Below are 21,172 nucleotides of genomic sequence, written 5' to 3'. Positions count from 1 at the left end.
TGCTCATCACCAGCTGCATGATCAAAGCAGAAGAAAAGACCACCTTGCTGTTTCAGAGAGTTTGTGCACTGTTACAAAGATGTTGGAAGTGGCCAATGGGGACAGCAACTTTGAAAGGAGGGCTGTTCACCAGCGCTGGATGAGTTACATCAGTCAGAGAACTCACCAAAGTATGAGCTGGCATTACATCATCAATGGCAGGGGCGTCACACATTTTTCTCTTTGTGTGGCTTAAAGCTAGCAGTCCATTTAAGGATAGCAAGCTACTAAAAGAGAATAAAATGAGCATGAACCTATTGGGTCAGTACTGGCAGGCATTGTACAGCATTACACTATTAATAGGTAGGTGATGTAAGCCAAATAGCAAGCAATAAGAATTGGAAGGTGATATCGGGCGAAAGACAGAGACATCATGGCGCATCTTTAGGATGTGCAAGTAATGAAAGGAGTTACCAGAAGAAAGCTTCACAGGAATGAAGGGAATATGCAAAATGCATCCAGATACTAAGAAAGATCGAGGAGACCCTACTGAAATAAAGAATTGAAACCATCCTGTCTGCCTGCGTTCTCTTGTCCTTTGCAAAGGTCTCCCTGCCTCCTGGAGTTGCAAAAATGCAAACAGCAAAAAAGAGTGTTTAGGACTTACAGGTGGTGGAAACTTTGCCTAATATCTACCAAGCTTTCTTACGGAAATGTTTTATAAATACAGACATTGCATAGGAAATGAAGTAGGTTCTTTCCTATGGTGGCTCAGAATGAAAAAAGAGTGCAAAATGTGCAGAAACGTAGCAAAAAGTGACGGCATAAAATGAAGATTAAAAATTCAGAGAATGAAATGAGCCATATAAAGTGATGGTAAAATTAACAGAAAGTGAAGGCATGAAATTAGCGCTAGAAGTTAAGAGCATGGAATTAACAAAATGTGATGGCATGAAACGAACATTTAAAACCCAAAATATGAAATTAACAATAAAACGTATGAGTGTAAAATTAACAAAAAGTCACGAGTCAGTCATTTCCTAACCTGCGTGGTCCCGAACAGTGTTGTGGGAGCCTTTAGTGATGCTCATTAATGCAAGGTAGCAGCACTGCGCCACCCTTGCAAAAAATGAATGCATCAAATAAACAATAAAAAATGTACAGTGTGAAATTAACTTTAAAGATTGCTCATGAAATCGACATTAAAAATGCCAGCTTGAAATCACCATGCCCATTGCAGGGGTCTACAGGGGCCTGATGTATAAAACGGGCTTGCCCATGAAAAAATCAACAACCTGTATACCAATTCTAACGCAAAGTCGGGATTCAAAAAACCTTTTGCGTAAGAAAACTTGCCCTAAGTTACAGAAAGTTTCGAGCATGCGCAAATCTCTGGCAGACTTTTTAATAAGAATCCATCTATAGCCACGTCAGATTTTTTTGCCTCAAACAGATTTGTATCCCCTCAGATACAATAAGGCCCGTACTTTGCCGTCCCCTACTACAGACACGCCCCTCCATTAGTGTAGTGTACGGTGGTAGTCCGCATACCGGGCACAAGGGACACTTTTTCAAGCACATTTGGCGAAGCCCGACACTACCCACAACTCCTGGTAACTGATTCCCCCGTAACTCATCTTGAAGCTTAGTAACCACAATTTGTAAACGCCGTGAAGCCATGATATTAGCAGAAGGGATGCTCGCACTCTACAGCTGCAAATCTCCCTTCCATTGACACCGACGTGCGCGGCTCCGCTCCAGATCCTAGACGCGCACGTTCTGCTACACAGGCGCAGTTTGACGTGCTTGCCCCTACCCGCGCAGATACGCGCGCGGAACGAAGATGGCGGACGTCGACTCTTGGGGTGAGGAATAGTAACACCGTTAAATGCGGCTTTCCGTGTCAATTGGTTTTTGAAATACGAACAGGACATTTTATTTTTTTGTTTCCTAGATGCCGACAACTTCGAGCCAGATGAACCTGTTAAAAAAGCATTGGGAGTAGACAGGTGGGAGGGCGAAGACGAAGAGGAAGACGTGAAGGTAATGCGCCTGACGTCGGCTCTTCGGAAGGCCGTGAGCTCTGCCGGATTGGACATATGGAGTAACAATTGTGACAGGGCCTGACTTGAACCGAACTGGATTCTATATATGCAGTGCTAGTTAAAGTAGATAGAGTGTACTGATTCTAATAAAAGTGTCAAAACACTGCATATCCCGATGCGGAGAGCTGGAGTGGGGCCCAGCGAGAGACGAGTTTGGGACAGTGGGGCGAGAAAAGTGTGGTGTAGGCACTGCAGAGCACACGGACAGAAGGCAGATCAGAGCCCAACTGACTAGGACAGATAGCCGCCAGACCGCACATGCAAACGATCTCACTTTCGCATCCCATCTAAAACCACCCTATGACCAGCACGCTGCCCGTTGGTGCTAATATCAGACCAGGGCGAGGTTGTATAAACGCGTGGGAAGATCCATTCTGATAACCCGTGAAGTCTCGATTATTATTATTGTACACGTCAAGTTAGTGTTTTTTACTGATGCAATGGGACGTGTTCACAAAGGACAGGCCATCGCATGTGGCTGTACTTACTTTTAAAACTGAGTCAAGACGGCGTGGCATATTCTCATTGTAAGGACACAGCGGTTTTAGCATTGACTCGGCGCATGCGTCCATCAAGACATTTTTTATTTGCTAATAATGCTTAAAAGTTCTCGTGCCGGTTCAGCAGTAATTTAGTATTTGACGTATCATTTAGCGTCACATTCTGAACAGCATGACTGTCGATGAGCTTTGGTACATGAGTGGCCGAGTTTACTACATTTGTTTCCTGTTGAGTATTTCTAAATCTTAACTTATTAAAATATATTCTGTAATCGGCGTACCGAGGGAACATGGCATTTGTTTTGGTATACAGAAAAAAAGAAATCTCCCAAGACTGAGACAAAACTTGTCTGTTTTCTGGACAGAATATGGTAGACAAAAGTAGTTGCCAAATATTAAGTATAATAACCACCTCAGCTCAACACAAACGTTTCAGTTTTGCTGTTCCCCTTGTGCAAATATATTATTCATGTATAATGATAAATGAGGCGTAAAAATGACAGACGTCTGTTTTTGGGAATGGAAAGGGTGATGAATTTATAACACAAACCTTTTCATGTTAGTGATGTAAAATCAAATTGATAGGCCTGTATTGTGATGTAGAGTGATTTAATGGTGAAGTAAAAGTTAGATTTTTCAAAATGTGGTACTTCAAGCGAACCTTGTAATGTACCAAGGTAACAATGTCAATAACTTAAGCAAATTTTTTTTTTTGGACGTATTCTCACCGGTCAACAGACTTTCCTTGATGAAAGTCTGTCAAAAACTTGTTTCAGTAGTTCACATATGCCACCCAAGAGATTGTAAGTTTGCCCTTCTATAAGTGAACAAGTTAATCTTTGTAAATTTCAGTGATAGTTTGTTGAGATGTACTTATTTACAGGGCAACTCTTGCAGTTTTGGGGGTTAGTAATATTGACATATAAAACTCATCCAAGGTAAGAATGTGGGAATGGTGAAATGTGTGCAGGAGATCTGTGGATTGTTATTGCTGTTTTTTGTTTTTTTTTATTTTTTATTTGCAGCAGTGATTGGGGTTTTTTGTGTTATTCTTGCTTATTGCTTTGCAAAATGGATTTGCATCATAAAGGCTCTTTTGAGACATAGACAGTGCCATAAGATGACAAAGATGAAAATGTATTTTTTTGCATTCATACCATTTCTGAAAAGGTACACAGAGCTAATTTCCCTTCAGTTTTATACTCCAGTCACTTCAGGTTTGTTGCCTCTAGAGCATGATAATCCCTCTGCTTGTAACAAACCACAGCTATGAAGTAGGGCTTGCAAGGCTGCATCTTTTGGGTCCTACTAGCTCTGTGTGTGTGTGTGTGTGTGTGTGTGTTTTGGCCATTTTACATTGTCATTATGGCCTAACAAGTCATTCATGATTTCTTCAAACACAGAAACAGCCAAACACTGACATTTTGTTTGCGTTTCCTGACAGTTTTATGGCTTTGTTCACATACGTATCATTGAGATGTTTTTAGAAGCTCTGGTCAATATAAGCAATGTACCTCAAATCCAGTTTGATATTTCTAGCCTTTGTTTCCTACCACATGTTAATAAGACATTAGAATACTGAACTAGTAACCACATGGCCTATGTCGCCCTACATTTTTTTCCTTTGAACATAGCACAAGTTTTTGTTTATCATATTTGTGCATGGGTATTTGGAAATAGGTATTTTAAAGTTAGATCAAATATGTTGTCAGCTTGTGAAAATGTGTTTTTTAAAAGGACAACTGATTGATTGTCTTCATTTGCAGTAGCACTGTAGATTCCTTGGTACCTGAATACTGTTGTTGTTCTGTGCACTACGTGGTGCTTTAAATGAGGCCTAATCGGACATGCCTTTGTGGTTTGGTTTTAAATTTGTATGTTGATCCAGTTTCTCTATTGATCTTGAAATTGATCTTGCCAGAAGCTGTCACTTTTTAGCACCATGAATAGTGGGTACAACTACCTTATTAGAAAGAATCTTAGGAAAAAAAAAAATACTCTAAAATTATTAGTCTCCAGTCTGACAGCAAATGTAGAGATTGGAAGTTTTGGTGAGTTTCACTAAAACACAAACAAGGAAAAAAAAAACAATATCAAAGATATTTTTCAGGAGAGCAAAATAAACAAGTTTGTTAGCGCAGTGTATGCTTTTGATGAATAAATAAATTTATAACCAAGAATATAACTTTTTATTTTCTTAAGTCTAAAAACAAATATTCATCCTCTCTGCTTTCTCAATTTAAAATTACACTCTAAAACATATTCATGTTAAAATTGGCAAAGTCTGCAGAGAGACATTGTCTGCTTTCTTGAAATTAAATAACAAAATGTGTAATTACAGTAACCCTAACTGAAATGCATACCATTGAGAAATAATATCCTTGTAAATATTTCCCTTGGTGAGTAAGTTTTCTTTATTTCCTATTTCAAAAGTGAGATGTGTGTTATAAAAGGTACATAAGTGAAACATGGCATGTGTATTGCACCGTCATCGAGGTTCTCTTTGTAAAGGAAGGTATATCTTAAACACAGTGAACTCCTTTTTGATAACCTGTTTTACAGTAGCCTTAAATCTAACATGTTTTTAATGTTGGCAAGTGTACATAATAAAAGAGAATGATTTTTTTTTTTGTACACACGGAGTCTGTGTTCAGAATATAGTAGAAGGATAATGGCTGAAGAGGGTTTTAGGGACTTGTACTGTTTTTTATGGTAGATATTGATTTAAGTCATTTTTATGATGAAGCAGTTAATATTTTAAGCTTTAATGCCAATTCACCACCATTACTTGCAACAATTTTAAATCAACTTTAAATCTTCTTTATAACGTTATTGAATACCACCACTGGTGATGTCTTTTGTGATAATATAGAGACATGCACCGATGCCTATGAACCCTAGCCCCACTGATGCTTTCCTAGGATTAATTTATTCATCAAGCCATCCAGTTTATTATTGTGGGAATATATATATATATATATATATATATATATATATATATATATATATATATATATATATATAATATGAGACTAAAGTTTGAAATACAAAAAAATAGCATATATGGTTGCAACCCAACAGGGAGTTGCTTCAATTATCAAATACAATCGTACAGAAAAAAAATTAATTCATGAGTGCAGAATAACTGATAGTTATCATAAAGATAGTTTAAATGATGGATGGGACAGCATTTTATCCAGCAATGACTAAAGTGTCAACATTTAAAAAACACAAATATTTGCTTGCTTAGTGTAATTTGTTATACAAGTATACCCAGGCAATGCCTGGTGCCTGAACTAGTGTTTAATATAGCTGTTTATTTGCACTTATCACCAAGTGTAACTTTCAAAGGAATGGCCTTTCGAGATAAAGATATATATATATATATATATATATATATATATATATAGCTTTTTAAAACTATTTTACTAATTCCTCTAGAGCCATTATGCTCAGGACAGTGCTAGAAGACTTGTGAGCAGGCCATGCCATTTGAATGCACAAATAGATCTCAGTGAAGCTGGAGGACATAGCTTGGATATTTGCTGGAGCTGCCGTGAGGACAATGTCTTAACATGGACTATACTGTATATAAGAATGACGGAGACTGTGACTCTCAGTTGTCAACATCTAGCTTTGCTCCAAACAGATATTATGCTTATTTCTGAAGGCTATAGCAAGGTGTACTTGCGATGACTGCAGAGACAATTTGGTGTTATTGCGAGTGGCGTATAATTAAAATGATTCTAGATTTCTCCTTCATGACCTTGAAAATTCAACTGTTGTTCAAAAAATAAAAAAGGTATTAAGACTTCTTGCATACATAAAGTTTTGTAAAGTGGTTGTTTATAATTTGGGAAAGGCCCGTATGCTTTAAGAGGCAAGGATGCAGAAGCATCCTGCAGTTCTCCCCTATTTTTTAACAACATTCATGCCACAAAGGTCAATTTCCAAGTCATCTCAAAGATTCTCTTTTCTTGTGACATCTGTGGATGGTACAGGTCTGTGTTGTCAAATAAAGCCACTGTCATTTTCATTGAGTTAGATTAAGATGTGTTTTTTTTCTTTTTTCAATAAAGCCCATTATCCTACTTAGAAAAAGAGTAGACTGTCATCATAAAGACACTTGAGGACACTGTATATTTTAAATAATGAATAATTGATATTAACCTCCTTAGCATTATGCTTACTCCCAGAAAAGACAAGCCAAAAAAACGCTCCTTTTTTTTTTTAACACGAAAATGTTATTACATGTAAAAGAAGCAAGTAAATATCAAAAGTAAACAAATACGTCCTTTATGTGATATGCCTTGAAATGGTCACCAACAAACGGCTCGATGTTGTAACTGGGACAGTATAAGCATATTTTTATGCACGTTTTTTTTGTTTGTTTTTCTGTTGCTTGAGTATGACTGTATAAAATGACCCAGCCTGGTCTGCACAATCAGTGTGCCCCTTGTATATTTAGTGTAGGATAGCACCTTGATAGCCTTAGTGACTTCCACATTTCTCCCAAGATGAACACTGACAGTTGCCTCCTTGTGAACAGTGCTTACAGGGCTTAACATCTTGCTTATCCTTGCACTGGATTGCAGTTATTTTGCCTGTTGGTCATGCAGCTGCTGTGACACCACAGTGAAGCTTCATATAACCAAGGTCACCAGACGTATTATGGTAGTTTGGTTATACAGTGCTGCATGCATCAGTTTAGCTTTCAGTGTCGACATGTGACAAGCACTTCACCTTGTTATCCCTATTGCTCATTTCAAGTAATAGTTCAGTTTCATTTCATTCTAAAACTGCCTTTTTGCTTGCCATTTTGTTTTTCATTGGAGGCTTCACCATACTCGATATTCTTGATGAGTTACCATAAGGTGTTAGAAATATTCATGAGTGTGATGCTATTTCATGATCCACTAATGGCAGCAGAGTTCTGTCCCGAGAGTTATTTGGGCTTAAAGCTATAAAGTGTATCACTGCGTGTCACCCTGAGCTTGATTCATGTTTAACTGTAATTGCATAGAATTCCATGCCCAAGTCACACTTGGGGTTAACACCAAGGGGGTTAGAAGGCTTAATGTATGTGAAGAAAACATTGCCCACACCATTAAACTGTCACCACTATTCTATACTATTGGATACAACACAGGATTGGTCCAAGGATGCATGCATTTTATGCTAAGTTTTGACCCAACCATCTACATTTTGCAGCAGAAATCAAGATTCACCCGATCCGACAACATTTGTTCCAGACTTCTCTTGTCTAGTTTTGGTGATTATGTGCCTACCATAAGCCTCATTTTCCTACTCTTAGCTAATAGCAATGGATGGTAGCAATATCTTCAGCTGATGTAGTTAAACTCTGTTAATGTGTGATGCACTGAGCATTCAGTGTTGCCCTTCTGCACATCATAGTTATAAAAAGTTATTTGAGTATCCATGGACCGTCTACAGTGAGCAAGATTTGCATTCTCCTCTTAAATCTTCCTCATTAACAAGTTGTTTTCACCTTCAGAACTACTGCTCACTAGTTGTTTTTGTGTGTGCGTGTGTATTACACCAGTCTCTGTAAATTCCAGAAGACAGCTGTGAGTAGAAACACAGGGGTGCTAGTACTGCCATGTCCGGCACCAACAGTCACAGCACAGTCATTGTCCCTTAGATTGTGTGTCTTGCTCATTCTAATGTCTTGTTGATAAATAAGTTATCATCTTTGCTGTGTCTGCATACTATATACGTTGAGCTGCTGCAATGTGAGTGTGGTCACTGGAGTATATATTGAACATATCTCAGTTTTTTTTCCTGACTATTGAAAATTGTGTCAGTGATCATGATTATTTAAAGTAAGGCAGGAAGGTTAAAACGTCTTACCATATGTGAGTATGTGCTCGAAGGGAAGGCACAAATAGTTCTCTTGTTCCAGGGTTATTTCGATATCCACGTTATCCATGGAATCGGTAGCAGACCAATAAAATAAGTTTTAATTCCTGGCCTATTCTGTCTCACAGAGGAGCATATTGCATTTCTTTTTTATGGTGTCCTGCTGAATATTCTCCATGTGGCCTGTGCCTGTTGAATTTAATCTAGATATAGAAATGCTGATATTGTGTGTAAGCACATTTTTCTGATAGAAACCACACAGCACATGAAGCCTGTCCCTTGCCATTGCCATCAGCAATTGTTTATTTCCTGCAGATGAGACTGAGCACTTACATATTTCTAGGCACAAAAGAAGTAAACCCAGTGCTTTTTGTTGTGAGCCAGTGGGAAAATGATTTTATGTGGCCAAATGTATGTACCTAGTCTCTGCTAAAATATATGCACAATTTCAGGTACATTTCTAGGATTGCAGTTGCCATGATTAACATCATAAACTGCAGTGCAGGTATAAAAGTATAAAAACACTTCATACTTGCACGTAATGTCGACAAATGGTTGCTGAATAACACATGAAAGCACATAAACCTGTGTGTGTACACACGTACATTAACATGCTGCTCTATATACCAGTAGATTTGAATCTGCACTTAAAATGCATGTGTCCACAGAAGCGAAAACCATTGAGGGTTTCATTTTACAAATTAACCTGCTGGCATTAAAAGCAAGAATTCTGCAATTGCTGATTAAGGCAGTAGTTGGAGTTAAGCACAGTTTATACAAGTATAAAAATGAACAAATATATTTAAACATGCTTCATCTCTCTGTGCTTAATTACTTGTAACTTTCCTTGACATTTGACATAGCTGAAACTGAAAAGTCGGTCTCCCAGAAACGGTCAAAAGTAGATGATGTTGTTGCCGCCAGAATGTAGACTTTCATCAGAGAAGAAATCTGCAGAAGAGCAGTTATCAAAAAGAGTAAAAAGTGCCTCAGGATACACAATTGAGGTGTTGAAAGCAGCTGTCAAATAATATTTGCAGTTTCATCGTCTCATTAAACAAGCAAACTTTTGTTGGTGTGAGCTTTTGTCTCATCATTTATCCATCCAACTGAGTTTATAGCATGTTTGGCAAATGTTGCAACATTTTAATAACTCATTAATACTGCTAGTTACTAGTCTGAAGAAAAAAAAGTAAGAGCCTTGGGTTAACAGACAGTTTAAAACCCCGTAATATATTTATGAAAAGATTTTGAACTACATTAATCATTTTTTCATATTTTGAAATCATTTTGTAGGCATCCATAAAGTAAAAAAAATAGCAGTATGCATTTATGTAGTGTCTTCAGTAGTTATTCTTTAAACATGAAGAGGAAGAAAAGTTTTGAATAATCAACCCATTTAATAGGATCAGATATACCCAGGTTTACCCGATACTTTTTTTAAGTTAGTAATTTTAATAAAAACATACGGAAACTGTAGATTGATAGTGTTAGTTGTTGTTGAATTAACTTTATTTGCTTGAGAGCAGCCTTCTCTTAATACTTTAGTTTCCTCACACATTTTTATGTGTTTGTATATGTAAAGGCATTAGCTGCACAACTGCAGAGTCTTTTTTTTTTTTTTAAAGCAAGAATGCCTTTTGTATTCGGTTTTTGCAAGTTCTTCCATTGATTTGTTTCTTTCTGCTGAAGCCTTTGATTTTCTTTTGTAATGTAAAGCATAATGTCAGGTGAATAGGTAACTCAGCAGTTGCTTTAATGGGAGTATATGCATTGTTGCCCTTGCTGCTAGACTAGCATCTAACCTAGAACAGGAGTGAGAGGCTTAACATTGGGCGTATGGAAGCTATTGCTGCTTATTAGAGGGTAAATAGATACAATACAAATCTGACATTTAGACACCATATATATTCAGTAGTCCATGTTAGTCCTGCTTATTTAGCAAAATATTGTAAAATCAGTATCTGAACTATGATAAGCAAATCTTAATTTTTCTCACTTTTTAAAACCCTGGTTTAACTTTATAAAGCATGAATATCCTGCTGCCAGTTTCAAGTGTACAAGAATGTTATTACCAGTTTTGTCCCATTGTAGTTTAAGTTAAAGATAGAAATAATTCATGATTCGTGCATGCTTTGGGAGGTCTGTGATATGACCAGTCAGTTGTGAGTAGCAACAATTAAAATGTATAGCATGTTGCAGTTAAACGAAGGTCTTTGAAATGATAGCAGTCTGGATAATACACACAAGATACATAGCTCAGTTAAAGAAACAGAGTGTCTTGAAATGTATTCTGTTACTGTAACTGATGTACAATACATTTGTCCATCAATACATCTGTTTCCAGAGGCTGCAGATGTTCATTGCCTATGTGAATTTCCCCTTGGGATTAATGAAGTATCCATCCATCCATCCACACACAGCCTTGGGTAGAGGCACCACTCTATTATAAGACATATTTGCCTGCACATTTACATTTAATCATACAGATACAATGTCACCAGTAAACCGAATTGGTATGTATTTTCGATACTAAAGGAAAATCAAAGTTCCATGCAGCTCTGCGCAGAGTACCACACAGGGTGTGGGTGATTGATAACACTATATTTGGATGTAGACAACAGTGGTTTTGTAATCGACTTTCTTACACCTCTGCAAAACTGTTGGACACCAGGAGTGTGGTAAGACTAAAAAGAATTGTCACTTTTTTTTCCTCTAGGACAATTGGGATGATGAGGAGGAGGAAGAAAAGAAAGCAGAAGAGGTAAAAATTGGTAAGTTGATGAACATCCACATAGTCACTTCTTTATCTTCTAAATATGTGGTGCAGTGGTAACGGCTTTGGACTTCAAATCCTAAGGTTGCGAGTTCATATACCACCACTGACACTGTGTAACCACGAGCAAGTCACTTGACCTGCCTGTGCTCCAGTTGGAAAATCAAAATGAAATGTAACCAGATGTATTATAAATGTTGTAAGTCACCTTAGATAAAGGTATCAGCCAAATAAGTAAATGTAAAATTTAATTGTTAGTCTTGTAGCACAATACCTGACTTTGTGGACATTCTAACGCTAGAGAACAGTGTGCCTGATCATTATACATCAGGACCCAGTCCTCTTTATATGTCACAACCAGAAGATTGGTTTCAGAATTCCTTTGTGGTAGGATGGCTGTCTGACTTGACAGCACAGTAGAATGTGGATGGAAGTTAGCCCAAGCTCTGGACTTTGACATTGACAATGGAAGGGATTTGTGTCATTATAGAGAACGTGATGATGTGTAAAATAATAGACGTCACAGGGATTAGTTTTCGGACCACTGAATCCCTTTCTCATAAACAGTTAAATGTGAGCCAGGTTTGTGTTGTGCACCTAGAATGTTGACTTCTTAAATGAAGCATCACCTTATTTACTATTCTAAGAAGCATGCTGGAGAAATTAATTTGAACGTAGAGAAAATGAAAAAGTGCTTTATAAGTGGGGGTGAAACTGCAGTATATCACTATGACCCATGATGATTCAGTCAGTGCTGGCAAGATTATATACACGTAATATTTTAAGATGTTGAGGGTGTACTCTAGGTTGATTACATGCCTCAACAGATTTTTATATCAGTCACATAACCGGTCAAAATGTATTCTGATTTGCTTTGTCATTTTGCAGCATTCAGTCAAGATAACGTAGAAAGTTGCTGACCATCTTCCTTCAGCTTCTTGACAGTGCCCCGGCTCACACTTCTTGGGTTGTTGCAAAACTATCTCAGAAACTCTGCAAAATGCTGTTTTGCTTGTGCAGTTAATTTTTCTGTAGCTTACTTGACATCATCACTGACATACCCCCAATCCCCTTCCACCTCGGGAGCCTTTCATGGAGGAATTCAGAAAAATTAAAGTAGTTCAGAAACTTTCTCGCAGTTAAATTCAGTATTGCTCGAGTTATAAAAAGTATACTTATTGAGAATAAAAAAGAAAATGCAACTTTTAGGTTGGTCATTGTTTCCTGCAGATGTTTTTGTTACGTTTGAACATGTAAATTAATTTGTCCATGTTCATTTTTTGATTCCATTCAATTTTAAAACTGAATATCCACTCTTTCCACTTCTGCCTGTTTCTTTTGTAGGACTAATAACTCAAATGGAATGTTACTGTTCATTAGATAATTTTCTGTAGTTGTCATAGATGTGTCTTGTTTGAAACAGGGGAACTTACTGAATATTATGGCATAGGGAAGCTTTCTGCAATTCTTTGCATGTTTTTGATGCTGTCCAGTCAAGCATTCACCATGACATAGTAAATAACAAGTAATACTTAACAATGAATAGTCTTTTTGTAAAACTGGAACAGTGCAGTACAGAACTAGATTTGTAATTCGATGCTGACACAAAATGTTTCACTTATGCCTTCTCATCAAACTGTGGCACACCTAATATCCACCTATCAGTTGTCCTAACTTGGGAATTGCCAAGTGAATGATAAGTTTCTAGGACTTGCAAATAATAACTTCACCTAAGAAAATAGTCAGAGTGGTGTGTTGGGTGGTTGGATATTTTCCATAGTCTGCATTTAATCTTTTGTCAGTTAAAAAATAACAGAACTCTTAAACTCACACAAAATTAACAATTTTTCAGAAGTCAAAGCTTCAGATAAAAAGAAATTAACAGAGAAAATCAAAGAGAAAGAGAGAGAACAAAAGAAAAAGCAAGATGAACTTAAAAAGCGAGTAAGTAGCTGTTTTTTGGGAGTAACATTGCCAAATGATCTGCTGCAGGACTTTTTAATCCTGTTTTTCTTTATTTTTTTTCATGTCCAGTTAGAAGAGTCAAATAAAGTGGAAGAACTCACAACTGAAGAACAGTTAGCAGAGAAACTCAGAATAAAGAAACTTCAGGAAGAAGCAGACCTTGAGCTGGCAAAAGAAGCATTTGGTAAGCAAGTATTTTTTCAGTACAAGATGGGGTGAAATGAAATTTGTGAGATTACATATTCACTTGGATTGAATAAACAAATGCACAGCTGTAACACTAGCATCCCTAAAGCCTGCAAACATTTTCATTGTCCCTGACCATCCTAATGTGCGAGGAATCGTGTAGCTCCTTATCACTGCACCAGTTGCCCGTGTGTAAGCATTTTTTGTTCCACAGATGTGTCACTTTGCAGCACGCAGGCGGCTAAAGCCATCACCGGCCAGTTTCCATAGGTGGATGTGTATGTGCATAAGCAGGAGATGGAGACAGACTTGATGTAATTCAAGTAGTGTCTGTTGGCTCAACAAGATAGCAAGAAGAAGTGATTCACCCGTGTGTGTTTGTCTGTTTTTATCCCTTCAGTGCTAACTTTCACAAGTACCGTCAATCTACACAGACTTATCGACTCAAATCAAATATGGTTTTTATTATATAATAAATAATAGCTCATAATCCTTTTTACCTTTTTACTGCAGAGCAGCAGCTCAACCTCTGTATCACCTGCGCAGATCTGCAAGAGAGCAGAATTTCCACTTAGATACTGGAGTATCTGTCAGATATAACTGGTTGAAAATGAAACACACACTCACTCACATACATGTAACGTTCTTTATTTTGTACCGACTGATATTTGGAAATGTAATTTTTATACATGCACAACTTGTCATTTGAATAATTTATTTTTGATTGTTTTTATCCATCCATCCATCCTCTTCTGCTTATCCGGGGTCGGGTCTTAGGGGCAGCAGCTTAAGCAGAGAGGCCCAGACTTCCCTCTCCCCGGCCACTTCTTCCAGCTCTTCCGGGAGAATCCCAAGGCGTTCCCAGGCCAGCCGGGAGACACAGTCCCTCCAGCGTGTCCTGGGTCTTCCCCGGGGCCCCCTCCCGGTTGGACGTGCACGGAACACCTCACCAGGGGGCGTCCAGGAGGCATCCTGATCAGATGCCCGAGCCACCTCATCTGACTCCTCTCGATGCGGAGGAGCAGCAGCTCTACTCTGAGCCCCTCCCGGATGACTGAGCTTCTCGCCCTATCTTTAAGGGAAAAGCCAGACACCCTGCGGAGGAAACTCATTTCAGCCGCTTGTATTCGTGATCTCGTTCTTTCGGTCACTACCCCCAGCTCATGACCATAGGTGAGGGTAGGAACGTAGATCGACCGGTAAATTGAGAGCTTTGCCTTACGGCTCAGCTCCTTTTTCACCACGACAGACCGATGCAGAGCCCGCATCACTGCGGATGCCGCACCAATCCGCCTGTCGATCTCACGGTCCATTCTTCCCTCACTCGTGAACAAGACCCTGAGATACTTGAACTCCTCCACTTGGGGCAGGATCTCTCCCCCAACCCTGAGAGGGCACTCCACCCTTTTCCGGCTGAGGACCATGGTCTCAGATTTGGAGGTGCTGATTCTCATCCCAGCCACTTTACACTCAGCTGCGAACCGATCCAGAGAGAGCTGAAGATCACGGCCTGAAGAAGCAAACAGGACAACATCATCTGCAAAAAGCAGTGACCCAATCCTGAGTCCACCAAACCAGACCCCTTCAACACCCTGGCTGTGCCTAGAAATTCTGTCCATAAAAGTTATGAACAGAATCGGTGACAAAGGGCAGCGCTGGCGGAGTCCAACTCTCACTGGAAACGGGCTCGACTTACTGCTGGCAATGCGGACCAAGCTCTGACACCAGTTGTACAGGAACTGAACAGCTCTTATCAGGGGGTCCAGTACCCCATACTCCTGGAGCACCCCCGACAGGATTCCCCGAGGGACACGGTCGAATGCCTTTTCCATGTCCACAAAACACATGTAGACTGGTTGGGCAAACTGCCATGCACCCTCCAGGATTCTGCTAAGGGTTATTTATTCTTGGATAAAAACACACTTGTTTTGTTATATCTTTAGTGAAAGTGTTAATTTGATATTTAGATATTTGTTCAGCACTTCTTGCCTTAGATATGTCATCCTACATTTACACAGATCGTTGCAGACACGGAACACACATGAAATGTATGTATTTCTATGTATTTCAAGTCATAGTAGTTCATTACCTATATAATTCCTTACAATTAATTGCTTGATAAAATCTTCCACACAGACTTGAGCTGAAAGTCGTCAGAGTTGTGGCTGGTAGTGTCTTCAGCTAGCTGACTGGGCTAGGATGAGAGTGCATGTTGCGTGCCGCCAATTGAGGCATTTGCGAAACAGAAGCGCTTATCACTGGAGTAATTGGTGAGGTAATAAGGAGATACACACTTCCTTGTGTATGTTAGGAAAACTAGCATCTTCAGGGGCAACATAATTTTGGCAGTTGCTGCTAGTTCTTTGTTTGGTGCAAGTGTGGATATATATCATCTTTTAATGATGAAACAGTACTATTTATTTATTTATATAAATAATCCAAAATCATAGACTTTTAGCCTGCCTGTCACTGAGGTGTTAAAGTACCATTCTGAATTTTAATTAGCATGCAACACAATTTATTGCTTTCCAGCATTTAATGACTCAGTGGTGTCAATTTTTTAAAACCTTATGATGTCATTGTTTATGTAAGCTGTAGCTAGAAAGCATAGTTTATTACTCCTATGTTTGTAATTTGGATTCTGTTTCACCCAGGTGTAAATAACGTAACAGGAATTGATGCCATGAATCCCACGTCCAAAGAGGATTTCACAGAGTTTGAGAAGCTGTTGAAAGAAAAGATTTCCCAGTTTGAAAAGTCAATCCACTATTCAAGCTTTTTGGAGTCTTTGTTCCGGGACCTCTGTATCTCACGTGAGTATTTATTTTGTTCTGGGACTGTTCTGTATAAAATGGTTTATGGCACGTTCTACTAAGAATTTGGTGTTCGTTAATATCATAGCACATCACCGCTAGATAAACAGGAATTTCTATGTTGTGAAAGGCCAATAAAAATTAGCCTAAGTAACCATTTATATACATGATCAATTTTAAGGCCATATAGCATTCACAGCTATCAGTTCCATGCATTGGTAAGTCCCATTGCTTGCTTTACCTTCTGCACTGCTCACTCTTGTTTTTTTGTTTTTTTTCTGACTGTTTCTAAAGACTATAGAGTCTAGCTTGTTGTTCTTATTCTCTTAGGTGGCTTACAAATGATTAAATAATGTGTTAACACACAGGAAGTATCCTGCATATCTGTCTCTGCACTCATTAGTTCAAAAGCACTTTTTGGAAAAACATAATTTGACATGAACAACATGCACATAGTTAGTGCCATGGGGATCCCACTTGTTTTATTTTTATTTAAACAGGACAGCCACGAGGGCTTGTAGTGTTTGACCTCTGGGTAACTTCCTAAATGACTTCCAGTTGGAAGGGATGTCAGTCTTGGTGACTGAAGTAATTTCTCTTGTTGCTGGAGCACGTCACTTTACATGACTAAAACTCACTAGGCATGTCAACTTATGCAAATGCATGATGACTTTCCAGTGTTGTTTCATACTTAATCGCAAGCCTGCCCCTTTGTCTGACAGCCAATAGTACACAATAGTGATGGAGTAGGTACTGCTGTAGCAGAGTGAACAGGTACAGTGAGTTAAAATACAGTCTCTGCCCCCAGTTCATCTTCATTTTTCTGTGCATTAAAAACATGAGCCATCAGACGAACCTCTCCTCTTTTTAAGGTCCAAAACACTTGCGTTACTTATTTTTCATTGCAGCATTATATGCATTGTACTTCAGGCTGGGTGCTAATCCATGTTTGACTCTCATGCACACACAGCCTAACCCTTTAAGACAAAATCAAACAAGTTTAGACACAGACACACACTCTTGCGTGAAACTGCTTTAAGATTGACAGCAGTGCTTGCTGGGGATTTTGACTGCTAACTCTGATAAGGTAGTGAAAGTAGAGAAGAGTGAAACACGACTTGATTGCAAGGAAACATGACCAGGATTGAGTTTGGATGTACCTTTGTCCATAATATCCCTTGTGGCCTTGAATTTTTGAATATTTGTTGTTCTAGCAATGACTCCTCACAGTGCATACTACACCACTCTTAGAGGGGATGAACATGATGTGGACTTCCAGGCCATCCACTGCAGTAGTAATCATTTTATTTAGAAAATCAACAGAAATTAATATTGATTTTTATTGGAAGCCTTATTCCATTGTGTTCATGGGACTTTGCAAAACTAAACCAATCTCTTCTTTATATCGTCTAGAATAGACACAGCTGAGTTTTTGATGCGGTCTGCTTATTTAGAAATTAAACCACAGACATCAGCACTGGCTACAGGACGGCTCAGTTCTATAAAGGAAAGGGGCCGTGAGTGTGAATCGGTGCCTGCTACCCCAGTGCTTTTCACCATGTTGTGGGTCACTGGCACACCTCTTTCACGCAAACCTCTGAGAAACACGTTTGTGGAGTTTTTGTATTTATTTATTTATTTATTTGAACAATGGAGGTAGTAAGAGAGCTTCACCTTCTCCTTTGCAGTCCATTTAGTTACAGTGACCATTGTCACTGATTGAGCTAGGGTCTTTATAGACACAACATTTAAACAGTTTTCATTTTTTTTTTTCTTTTCCCCCCTGCAGTTGAAGTTGATGATTTAAAAAAGGTTAACAACTGCTTGACAGTACTGCTAAGTGAAAAACAGAAGCAGGAAAAGGTGAGTAATGCAATCAAAAGGAAACGTTTTAGTTTGCTTGACAGCAAGGGGTAAACTTCTAGGTGTTTTGTTTTGTTTTTTTTTGTGTAGTTTACAGATCTTACCGAGTGGCGATTTTGATTTTAGAGATTTGATGCTCTCAGCTATCGCCACAGCCTTTTCTTCTCATGGTGCAATGCTTTGCTTTCGGATAATGCAGCTTTTCCCAAGATAGTGTGACTTAAATGTCCTTTAGAGTAATTCTAGCCTGAAATGTACATAAGGACAAGCTTGGAGCTTTTAGTGTTTTTAGGTAAAGGGAGGGTTGAAACCAACTCTCATTTCTTGTGAATTTAAGCTGTTTGGACCAAATAGTGATTCAGTAGCTTTATATACCTGTTTTTTTGCTCCTCTATTTAATTCTAATTATTCAGCTGTGCTTTACCAATTACTAGAAACAAAAATAAAATGACATCCTACACTTTGGAAAAGTGAGTTTGTTAAAGGTGGTAGATGGCTGCCATCTTGTACTTGTAGAGACACAAACAACAACCAGAGCCAGCCTTCTTACAGTATGTGCTGTGTAACCTTCTGATTCCACATTTTTAAATCTCTAGAATAAGTGGCATCTCACCCTTTAGATTAGTGCATTCACCAACAAAGTGTAGGGAGCCTTTCTTCAAGAGAGACACCAGCCACTTAACTGCACTCAAAGGATTTTCATTGTCTTGTTCTTTGTTTCAGCAAAATAAATCAAAGAAAAAGAAAAAGGGAGTTATGCCAGGAGGTGGTCTAAAAGCTACACTGAAAGATGACTTGGACGACTACAGCAACTATGATGGAGGTTACGCACAAGACTATGAAGACTTCATGTGACGAAGGCCTGGGTTTTGCAATCCCATTGTCCCCATTCTCTCCAGGGCCCCTTAAACATGCAGCACCAGCTCCTCAATTATGTCCAGCGCCATCTTTTACAGATGTGGTATCCTAGTGTGCGCTTGATGTTTAAAGGTTAGAATGGCTTAAAATGTGTTTCTGAACACACCACTCAAGCTGGAATCACGTGAGCAGCCATCACAGAGTAAAAGCATCAGCCTGCAATAATTGGAAAAAATGTTCTTTATCAGTGAGGCCTGAGTAGCAGGGTGAAAGATTTTATGTCTGAAAATTCCCAATTCTAAATAAAACTATTCATCTATGCAAATAGAACTGCCCATTTCCTTCTATTATGAGTACGTGCTGCACCTTTATAAGCCTTCAGCTGCTACTCAGACTAACACGTCGTCCTCCTCCCCTGCCCTTTGCCAAGGCTGCTTGTTCAGAAGGACGTTCACCTCTTGTGACCCATGGATTTCTTTCCTTATATCTTTCTTTTGGAGTAGGTTGAGTTGTTTGCTGGTTGCTTTATTGCAAAGGATAACTTTTTTTTTTTAAATGCATAAAAAATATTGCCTGTTTGGGGGATATTGTGTTTGTTACTAATGCAGCCATATGGATTTGCTGTCTACTACCAGAGTCAACCCCATTTCATTGGACTTGATGTTAAATTTGGTAGCAGATGCTTAATGAAATCCATTCCTGCACTTGGGCTACACGACTGCTGGCACAAACAGTACGCTAAGTCATCAGAGAAATGCATCTGTATGGACTATGGATGAAAACGTGATGGATCTTCAGTGTTTTATAGAGCATCTAATTTAATAAAAATGACAATTGTATAAAGAACTTGCTGTGAAAAGTTTTTAGCCCAGTCTAGTGCCAGCCTGCATTTTTTGATGCCCACAACATGCACATGTGAGTGGCTCAGATGGTATGAGAATATGTTTGGATGGGTATACCTAAGGTGCCTTTTGTGTTCGGCGTAGGGTTTATTTAATTGGCAGTTTTCTTTTTCGAGAGTTGGGGGGTAAAAAAAACACTTTTGCCCCTGCCCGCTTCTGAGTTGGGGGTTAAAAAAGGCTTTTTCCAATTTTTCCACTCCATGTGATGGCGTTCAGTGTGGTTTGTATCTGTTGGTTAAGTTGGTGTATATATTTTTTGATTGCATTTTAATTTCTGTGAAATGTAGTTGTGGTGGTCCCCAGTTGTTTTACTGCCTGTTTCAAGGGACTTTATTGTGAACTGCTAAAAATGGCGTCCCAGCTGGACTAAAACGAAGGTGAGGCGTTATGATTTTAATATACACTCAAAAGAATTGCTGCTATGTATTAACAAAGAATACATTAGGATTTTCATGTATGGTAGAAGGCCAGTTCTAAAAGAGGAAAAGATTAACTACCTAATATAACGCATTTATAAGAGAGAAATCGGCTAGGGGAGAAATGTGTTTCTGTAAAAAAAAAAAAAAAAAAGTCAAGTAAATATTAGAGCTAAGATTATATGCTTAAGGGCGTCTTGTAGATCTCATCAGGCAGACCTGTGTAAGCCGTGACTCAATGGCGTCGTCTGTTCGCAAGATCCCCATCCAGGCTGGAGGTGTGTGGTTGAATGTAGCTCGACTGGCCATTACATATGCAGTGATTTCATCTACAATTAATGTTCATCACACAGAAGTACGTAGAGTGGGATATGCTGGGGCTGTGAACGCTGCTGTAATGTATGAAGACTGGCATGCAGACAGTCACCTCTAAGCTCCAACGGCTTGTTGGCTTCTAGGTTTGTTGTGCCTGTGGAGTTGGCAGCCCCTTCCTCAGCCCACATTGGTTTACATTATAAAGCTGATTGAATACACACAGCATACGAAAGGAGAGCGTTGCAGCACTGCTAGCGTTGATCGCACGCACTGTGGGAGATGTGATCGAGTTTGAGGAAGAAGTTCTGTACTTGTGGGTCTCCTTTAACAGGCACTGCATTTGAGGCCCACTGCACTCCTCCTTCCTACAACTTAGTCTCCTTCACTTTGCTCCCATTGTTTCATTGCTGCTGTACATTCTTCAATGGCTGGTCGGCCACCAATCAGCTCCACCTTCCCCTTGCCTGCCCACCATAGTCTTTGTGAAATGCCTACCTGTACCTGCTGAGCATATTTTAACTGTCCTTCAAAAGGAACGCATAGCAGTCCCAATGAATTAAATGTCCTCCGTCCACCCATCTTGTTAACATTAAAGGAGCCGTCGATATGGAGGT

At 39.0% G+C, this 21,172-nt stretch overlaps 1 protein-coding gene across 1 annotated transcript; it reads left to right on the top strand.

Annotated features, from left to right (window-relative positions):
• The first annotated feature begins 1,698 nt into the window (after positions 1-1,698).
• LOC120541522 (eukaryotic translation initiation factor 3 subunit J-A-like) lies at positions 1,699-19,771 on the top strand. The gene is made up of 8 exons (XM_039773243.1): positions 1,699-1,844; positions 1,934-2,022; positions 11,184-11,238; positions 13,093-13,184; positions 13,275-13,389; positions 16,046-16,204; positions 17,994-18,067; positions 18,791-19,771. The coding sequence occupies exons 1-8, from the start codon at positions 1,823-1,825 to the stop codon at positions 18,920-18,922; spliced, it is 738 nt and encodes a 245-aa protein (XP_039629177.1). The 5' UTR covers positions 1,699-1,822; the 3' UTR covers positions 18,923-19,771.
• The last annotated feature ends 1,401 nt before the right edge of the window (positions 19,772-21,172 follow it).

The sequence above is a fragment of the Polypterus senegalus genome, chromosome 12, assembly GCF_016835505.1.
Source record: "Polypterus senegalus isolate Bchr_013 chromosome 12, ASM1683550v1, whole genome shotgun sequence".
NCBI lineage: Eukaryota > Metazoa > Chordata > Cladistia > Polypteriformes > Polypteridae > Polypterus > Polypterus senegalus.
Note: the sequence above shows the minus strand (reverse complement) of the source record. Positions and strands in the feature narration are given on the sequence as shown.